At 32.9% G+C, this 9843-nt stretch overlaps 1 protein-coding gene across 1 annotated transcript; it reads left to right on the forward strand.

The window, feature by feature from the left end:
- The first annotated feature begins 4909 nt into the window (after positions 1-4909).
- LOC120196131 (WEB family protein At4g27595, chloroplastic-like) lies at positions 4910-6241 on the forward strand. Its single transcript, XM_039198009.1, has one exon. The coding sequence runs from the start codon at positions 4910-4912 to the stop codon at positions 6239-6241; it is 1332 nt and encodes a 443-aa protein (XP_039053940.1).
- Positions 6242-9843: the final 3602 nt, after the last annotated feature.

Here is a 9843-nt window from a genome sequence, read left to right on the forward strand (position 1 = left end):
AATTAGGTGCATAACCTTTTCAAGAATCATATGGGTTACAGACTAATTTCTTATGAGGTAATCAATTTAAAATGTGATTTGCTGACAAAATGGCTTTCCCTCCACATATTATCAGACAACCCATAACTTAAAAGTAAAGAGTTCATAATTTCCTTTAAGGTTATGTTTTACCTCTCAGCTATCCCATTATGTTGAGGAAAGTAAGGGCAAAGGTTTCATGAATAATGTCATTATTTTCACACACCTCCTTAGTTAGATTCGTATTCATCACCTCTATCAAACCTAAGTTATTTTATTCTCTTATCAAGTTGAATATAACTTTTTTCTTACAAATAAGAAAGAAGTTTTCTATTTTATATTTAGTTCTAAGGAGATATACCTTTGTATATCTTGAAAAGTCATCTATAAAGGTTATTTATTAGTGTTTACCTCCCTTACTTTTAGACTTTCTAAAGTCTGCTAGATTAGTATGAATAAGTTCTAACAATTCAGTCTTTCTACTAGGAATAAATTTGAAAGAAGGTCTAGAATGCTTGGCTTCTACACAAATTTCACATTTTCTAAAGCTATTCTTGTCTAGATTAGGAAGTAAATTCATTTTAATTAGTTTTTTAAGAGAGTGAATGTCACATATCCTAATCTAGTATGCCACATATCAAGAGTTTCAACAATATAAGCAGAAGTGGTGGTTTTATTACTTTCATTAAACTGAGTTTCGATTACAAATAAACCTCTATTTAAATAACCTTTCCTTATAATCTCCACTTTGGGAAAGTATGAGTTTATCTACTTCAATAACTAGTTTAATGCATGTCTTATTTAGTAATCCGTCACTAATAAGATTTCTACATAGGGCAGGTACATAGAGAACATTACTTAAGGCTAACGTTTTACCGAAAGTTAGCTTTAGTAAAACATTCCATTTGCCTCGCACTTCAGAGCTGCTAGAATTCCCCATGTACACTTTTTAACCATTCTTCATGTCCTCGAACTCGGTGAACAATACCCACTTGGCGCAGAAGTGTCTGGAAGCACCGGTGTCAGCGATCCACTTAGAATTGTTCTCTACCAAGTTGACTTCACAAACCATCACTGCTATGACACCTTTAATATTCTCAGTAATATTCAGTTGTGGTTTGTTCTCATTCTGGCGGTCGGATCGTTGTTGGCATTGTTAGGTTTTTTTGTCTGACCCATTTGCACACATAATAGTTGAAGGGATTTGGTTGAGCCTTATATTTCGCAGGTTTCTTGAAGTTAACAACTTTCTGGGCTTTGATCTTCTATTGTTGGTCACCATATCTTTTAGGCTTATTACACATAGACCCTGAGGTAAGCTCATATTCAACCATATTAGCCTTAAAAGAAAGATTACCATAACAAGTCAAATTATCCTAAAGTCGGTTGGCTTCTTCTATCTTTATGTGACTTACTAGATCTTCAATAGTAAACACCCTCTTCTTGTGATTCAAAAAGTTGTGGTAGTTGGTTTAGGACTTGGGCAGCTTTTCGATGAGGACATTTGCTTGCAAAACTTCACACATCTTCATGGCCTTGGCTAGGATGTTGAAAAAAAGCTTCTCATATTCATGGATTTAATCTATGATCGGTTTATCATCAGACATCTTGAACTTGAGCCAGTCGCCCACCACGTATTTCTTTATCCTAGCATCATCGGCTCCGTACGTTTTCTCCAGCGTGTCCCTTATCTCCTTGGCACTGTTCTCCTTAAGAAACATGTCAAAAAGTTTATTCGACATGTGACTTAGGAGAAAACCATGAACTTTTTTCTTACCTTTATCGTACTTTTCCAAGGACGATTGGGAAGGAACAACAACAACAACAACGGATGAAAGAACTTCACTAGAAGGAGCATGAGTTGAGTAACATCTGATAACATTAAATGTGGAATCTAAGAACGAAGTAGGTTGGGGCGTCGACTTTAGCAACACTTAGTCAAGGTCGTCTTATTCGAATAAAATGATTATCCTCTGGACCATCTCTGATAATTTATCCCATCAAGAGAGTCAATCTTGGATAAGTTAGAAACTAGCTTAGTCATAGTGTTAGACATTTTTCAGTTCAAAATTTGTTTCTAAATTGTTGGAAATAAAAACTGCAAAATGAAATCGTTAGCATTGACTTGAAATTGATAAAATAATAAAACAGTAAATTTGAACAACTGTTTCGTGGTATAGACCACTACCTCATAAATAAATTTCACATCGATGTGTGTAATCGCTACTATAGGCGGTCATCCCCCATATTAGCACGACTCTCAGAAAATTCGTATACCCAAATTTTCAGAATAGATAGTGGTGGAATTTCTCTTCTCAATTGAAAAATAAGAAAAGTTTTGAGAGAATTCGTAAAAGAGAGGAAATGCTTTGAATTGTTGGATAATCAAAATGAGAGTAAAACATCTCTATTTATAGGCTTACACAAGGGGTAATAACATAGACAATAAATCATCGATTTAATTATGAAAATTAAATATTGTAAATATTCTGTAATAGTTGGTTGAACCTAGCCTCAAAATTGTTTAGGTTCATTCACAAAAATATTAGTTGTGACAGTTTTAAATCAACAGACAAACTATTAAAATGAAGTCGTGAAATTTATATTTTGTCTACTGTCATAATGATTCAAACCTAGCCCCAGAATCGTCTAGTTCAATATGTGAAAGTTAATATCAGAATTTAACAGCTAGAACAGATGTTAGAAGGACAACAAATTAAATTTTTGGATTTTCAGTAATCAAACAGATAATTTCCAATAATTAATTTGACCGGTTTGAAATTTTATTTTCGATATAAATATGTTTTAAAAAATTCTCATTTCAGTTTTACAAGCATTATAAATTCCTCTGTATTTTCTCTAAAAAGAAAAAAGCACATGTGGACTTGTCGAAAACACGTATTACCACGACCACAAGCCTAACAGACCGACTGGAAAAAATAACAACTGTGGTGCGCGCATGCGTTGGAGTATCTTATCCACATTCAAAACGGAGGTGAGAAGGAGTCTTTTTAAATACCATTCACAAGGGATGTTTCATCCCAATGTGGGATAAGTATCCTTAAGCACAATCAAGATTCCCCCATAAAATATGAAATAGATTAGTTGTTTAAGCACTAGTGAACTATCTAGAACTAGTACATAGTAATAATGAGTAATTCCTCTCTTAGATAAGTGAAAGAATCTTGAACTTCCTAATATTAGGGTTAATTTATAACACATAACTAATCTCTTCATCCACCGGAGTCCTCAATGTGTCTACAAGGAGTATATACGAATGTATATACAAGTAGCCTTCTTTCCTCATAATTATATTAAGTGTACTAGAAAAAATGACCCAATGTTTTTCATCGAATAAGATTAATTCTTCTAACTTACGTAAGTTATTTCATCAAGTTTATATCAACATAAACCACCCAAAATCTGTCTATTAAATAATTAAAAGCTTTTATAATAGCTCATCCTCTCATATAGGTAAGGTGAATTTCTTCAATTTCATATTAAATAAACTTCCCAAACTCAAGGATAAGAAATCATTGAGAATAAATATTCAACCTCAATAATTGGTGAATTCAATATGTCCTTCTCATTAGGAACACTCAAACTATTGGGTTTGAATTCATTAAGAGTTTTAATAAAACTCAACATTTAGTTCACCTAGTCCTTCGTGATTAGGACTACCCACTCAACATTGGGTTGTGAACTTATTAAGAATAGATATTCAGCCAAAAATCGGTAAATTCATCAAGTCTTTCTCACTAAGACCACCCAAAAGTCTGTGCTATGAATTTATTAAGAGCAATTAAGCTCATTATGTGCATGTACATTATTCATCATAGGGATAGATAATTAAATGTACACTATGATTCTTTCCGTGGTTTCGTTTGACCACATAGAACTTAGATAACTAAGTTGGGTATTCGCCATGAATACTTTGACCAATGGGCTTTAGACTAATCCCCTCGACGAATCCAGAACCATTTGGTGAGCAGATCAGCTAGGTTCCTCTTTGACTTCACATATTCTAAAGAGAGTATTTTGTTTCCTATTAAATGTCTCACTCATTCATGTCTCATGACCACGATACGAGTCGGTCAATGGCGATGCGCGCGTGTGAGAAAATATCTTATCGACATTCAACAAAGAGGGGGAAAGAGTCTCTTTAAATATCCTTAACAACACTCTATAACCAAAATCAACAGGCGGAACCAAACTTCTAAGCTCACTTTTTCTTCATTAGCGGAAACAAATTCTAACCCAAAATAACATATCCCCTGTCCCAAACGAACTGCTTTTGATTTAATTAATTCCTGAAATTTTTATACATTGCATATTCATGATTGAATATTTGCTTTAAATTGGATGCATTAAATGATTGATTTCGTTTATTTTTCATTAGAGCAAGTTTTCGAATTAAGTTGGGCGTTACGGGTACATACTCTAAATTTTAGCTTTGGTTCGAGTGGAATTAATAGCCGACAACCTCAAATATCCCTAAAAAGCCACACCCTTTTTTTGTCCCCTACATTCCTGGACTGTTCTTGTTCAATATTTATCCTCTAGCTTAAATTTTGAGCATTGTTAAACAGTTTAATTTCGTTAAACTTCCGTTTAATTTTAGAACTCGTTGTGTTTTCCAAGAAAGAATCCCTTCTCCTTTATATACAAAAGAAACCCTTGTTCTTCCTCTCAAGGGAAAACTCCATTAACAACATCATCACATATCAAGAAACCTTCCCATTTCAATACAGATTTTAGCTTCTTCATTATAAACGTCTCAACTTTTCATGGTATTGCTTGGAATCTTGTCTACCAAGATAGATAATCTTTCCGTCGTGTGAAATTTGTGATTGGAAAGGAAGTTTAGGGTTTGAGAGCAACAAGGCAATAAATGAGGCTGCTTGAGGAGGATTCATCGTTGTCGTCTGCAAAAGAAGAACAAAGAGTTGAGAAATCTGCAGATAAGAGGAGAATTCGTGAACTGGAAGACGAAATTAAGAGAAGGGAAGAATCCGAGAAGAAGATGCATGATTCATTCGTTGCTCAAACCAAAGTGCTCGAGAAAACAAAGGTTTTACTTGAAGAATCAAGGCAAGAAATCACATCCCTCCGTGAAATCCTCGAGAAAATGGAAGGTTCATCCGAGGCTGCTGTATCTCAGAGTTCTTCATTAGATAGCCTCGAGTTCGAGCTTCAATCAACTAAAGACAACGAAGAGAGCATTGCTTCATTGAAGGCCAAGATAAACTCTCTAAAATCTGAACTGAAATCGACCCGAGAAGTCGAAGAGAACAATCTGAGAGCCCTGGATGACTTAGCCTTAGCATTGAAAGAAGTAAGAACGGAAGCGATCAAAACCAAGGAGGAAGCCTCAATGTTAAAAGACGAGCTCAAGAAATCAAAACACGAAGTAGAAAATCTGAAGCTAGAGTTGAAAAAATTCGAGGTAATGTTCAATGAAGCAAAGAACGAAGCTGAAACATTCAAATACATTTCCGAAAGGTTAACATTTGAAGCTGAAGATAGCCTAATGCAATGGGACATGAAAGAGACGGGCTTTGTCGATTGCATTAAAAAACTGGAAGACGAAAGAAATGCTGCACAAGAAGAGAACAAAATCTTGCTTGAATCACTAACAGAAGCTCAAAACATGTACAGAAAAGCCATGGAAGAGAATAAAGAACTGAAGGACAACAAAAAACAGGCTGTGTATGAATCTAATTCCCAAAATAAAGAAGGCTCAAATAAACTTTACCCAGGAAATGAAAACCGTAACAGTAATGGATCAGCAACTTTCGAGATCATTAGGGAGTGGAAACTATTGCTTTGTGAAGAGCAAAGTAATAAACATAAAGATGGTAAAGCGCATAACAAGAAATCAAAACAACATAAATTCAGCGCCTCTTGTTTGAATATAAAATTCCCATATAAACTCAAGGAGGTTGATCAAGATGAAGCCAAGAACCTGATCAAAGAATGTGATGAAGATTCAGAGTCTGATTTGTCTGATCCACTGAGGGGTTCTATATTTGATGTGGTTGAAAGTCCAGAACACCAGAAAAAGTCTGCTTTTGTGGCCATTGATGAAGTTATGAATAACAGTGAGGAGTTTTATCATCTTGGGACGGGCCATTTCTATGTAGAAAACGATAAGGCCTCCCGGAAAAAGAAAGCATTTTTGAGTAGGGTTAGTGATCTTTTAAAGATAAGAACTTTGCACTAGGGTTTATTGTGTAGGATTAAAATATGATATTAGTGGGCATATTATCATTTATATTGATCTTATAAAGTATAATATAAAATTAAGAAGTCAAATTATATTATGCATCATGCATGTCATAGATATTAAAGTATACTGAATGAAAAAAATCCTAATTGAGCCGATAGGGATGGTCATTGATTCAAAGTAGTTAAGTAGAAACTTGATCTATCGAGCGAAACCCAACTGCACGGTAGCCAGTGGCCGTAGAAGACAAACTGACAACCACTTCTCTCCTAGGCCTACTCATAGGAACAGAGAACTAAAGACAAAAATGATGTTGGTTTGAATGTTTAGTGACAAATTTTAAAAAGAATACATAAGATAATATATCGATAATTGTCTGAACTAGACATTAATCTAATGACTGAGATATTATAAAATATATTTTAATTATATCTACAAACATTAACATTGCTTTCAAGCATTGCCCCGGTAACATAATATTTCAAACACTCACTTGACCACATAATGTAAACAAAGAGTTGATTCACAAAATATAGCTCAAATAGTTGGGGTCAGATTTTATTATATCACAGACAATAGATTATTGTCTAGTATAGACGACTTCTATTTTTTAACAAAAAATGACAAATTTGGAATATATGAATAATAACTTATAGTTGAAAATCATTTTGTAACTTTTAATAATTGGAAAACTCAACAAAGTAATACCTTATAATTGAAACATCATGTGTGTACTTTACCCTAATAAAAAATATAATAAAATTTGCACTTTTAAAACATTATGTTTCTTATTTTAGTGTTCCTCGTATTAGAACTTCCCGCGTACTTGTATTCGAAGATTTAAGAAGAAGAAAATAGATATTGTGAGAGTGATCGAAGATGAATCCAAAAATATCACTTTTTATTTTGTTATTTAATTTACGAGTTTGTCAGCTCTTTTTAAAATTATCAAAATATACAAATCTCAATCAATCCTAACGTAAACAAATGGTTAGATTTGTTATACCTCGTAAGCTCGCAATAAATGAATTTGGAATGGCGTCTATGGAACAAGATATCTCAAAGATAGTCTTAAAGACTTAACATCCTTCGAAAGCTTTAGAAGAGTGATTTCAAAGATTTACCGACATCACTTCTCGAGTCCACATAATCAATCAAAATCAAATTCATGGCCTGCTCAACATATTTGTCTAACCTGTGAATTTACGAGTAATCTTTATAATCCTACGACTGGTATATATTAAAGATCTTTTATTATAATTTTTTTAAAACATGACCAAAAGACAATATGCGATTTTAATAAAATCACCTCACCTGAACTCTTCTATGCGCTCTACCTTCTCATGGAGACTAATTTTATACCCAGAGACGGACGTAGAATTTTATGTTAGAATAGCTAATTTCTAAATTTTTTAAGAGAGATAAACTATAAAATTTCAGGCGTTAAAATATATTTTCAATAGAAAATATATAAAAAATATAAAATATATGATAATTTTTAATTTTAAGGAGGCGACTGTCCCTACCAAACTCCTCGATCCATTCTTATATATATTGATGCACGATCAATTTTTAATTGATTGCGACTCTTTGTCTAAGTTAAAATGGATAAATTGTTAATAACCACAGTAACTCATTCGTTCTCGTCAACAAAATTATAATTAAGAAACTCAAATCTTGACTTATCTTAAAAAAACGAATGAAAAGATAGATATACAATTTCCTCATGGATGTTGACAATAAATAAATAGATGCGCTATAACAATACCATAGCTGATTACTTAGCCAAGGATGTTGACAAAATGAGCATAAACACTGTCATCTTTGAAGAAACCCCCCATGATTTTTTACGGTTCTTAAATTATGATAGCTTAAGCATGAAATTGATGTAATACTTTTTCATGATTAGTTATATCTCTCTTTGATTAAAAAATAACTCAACTCAATAAAAGATCAAGAATGAAACTTTGATTCCAAAGAAAATGAAAAGACTAACATTATTGTAGTAAATGGCAAGAAAATGAGATTGAACCTATTAAAACTACTGCAAAACACACAAAATTTCAATGGAAAATCATAAATATTCAAAAAAAGAAAAAAGAAAAAAAAAGAAAAGGAGAGCCATGTTTTCCTCCGTAACGAAGTCGATTGTCACCTTTTTCTGGGTATCGCACCATCAGACGGCCAACGGTGACGAATGGAGGTATTTTACTTTGAAGGAGTTAAAAGTTTTTTCAAGATCTACAGCAAACGACAGTGATTTGGAGAAAACGAACTTCAGATCCATGATCAGAAGGTCTAAGCGAGTCAACTAGTGAAGTCTGGTCTTGATCGGCCACCGACAATGAGACTGATGCGGTGGTCATCGGTGATCAATCAGTGGAGCGACTTGGAACCCGATGGAGCAACCATGCCCGAGACTGAAGAGCACGGGTGGAAGGGGGGGAAATAAAGTGAAAAAAATTATTAAAATGGTGATATATATATTTGCTTCCAAAACTATGTAGTTTTGGGGTGGTAGAAGAAAGAAAAAGGATAAATCACAACTTCTATCCTCTAGAAAAAAAATCCACAACTGCAGTCCTCTGATGTGGAAACAGTTGGCATCCACATCAGCAGAACTTAAAGATTCTGTTTTCCAAAACGGCCAACGGTATAAAATGATGCAATTAAACAACTTCAAAAATAAAATTGATGCGAAAATATGATAGATACGAAATTGATAAATTTGATATACTACAGGGGCAACTCTGACCCTTAAACTTTACTTAAATTACACCAACCTCTCATTCAATGTCAAGGCCACTATCCAACTCTTCTAGTTTTATCCATGCACACACAATCATCCTTCTAAACAAAAAATTCAAATCATCGTATGTTTTATATATTTTCTATTGATAATTTATTTTCATCTCTTATTTATAAATTTCACTTCTCTTCAAATTTTAGAATTTTGCACCCTACCATAAGATTACGTGTCTCCATGCAAATGGTTTAGCGAGAGCTAGTATCTCAAATATCAATATATATGTTATATAGATTTGCAGCTATGTTCAATTTTTTCTTACAAGAAACCCCTTTCATATATTCACATGGTCTTCAAAATATCATGTTTTCATACTCGATATATGTCTGATGCAATACTTAAAAGTAATGCATACAATTACCCAAAATTATGTGTTTTTGAGTTTGTTGATACCAATTAAAACTCCTTATCGAATTATTTTAGGTAAGCTATACATACTTTTAAGGAATGATAATAATTTTTTACAACCGAAGTCACTTGGTTTGTACAATATAATCAGTCTTTAATGTTTGCAGATTGTATTAATTTGATCTAGATTCTTAAAATTTCAACTCTCAATATTTATTCATTGTTTTAATTTAATCCTTATTTTAAAAACTTTCAGAAAATATATATACTAAATTATAGATAATAGTTTGCTTTCGAAACAGGTTTTATTATTTGAATATATTTATATTTTAGTTATTTATGAATATAATATCATCCAAAGATTATTTAAAAAAATGATACTCATTTTTTACTACTTAAGGAAATAGTGTACCTTCTGAAAAGCACATTAATCTTCTATGATAAT

Source organism: Hibiscus syriacus, unplaced genomic scaffold (genome assembly GCF_006381635.1).
Source record: "Hibiscus syriacus cultivar Baekdansim isolate YM2019G1 unplaced genomic scaffold, ASM638163v2 tig00004630_pilon, whole genome shotgun sequence".
Taxonomy (NCBI): Eukaryota; Viridiplantae; Streptophyta; class Magnoliopsida; order Malvales; family Malvaceae; genus Hibiscus; species Hibiscus syriacus.

What these genes read in the sequence shown, in the direction of transcription:
- LOC120196131 (XM_039198009.1), top strand. Translation starts at nt 4,910, where the DNA reads ATGAGGCTGCTTGAGGAGGATTCATCGTTGTCGTCTGCAAAAGAAGAA.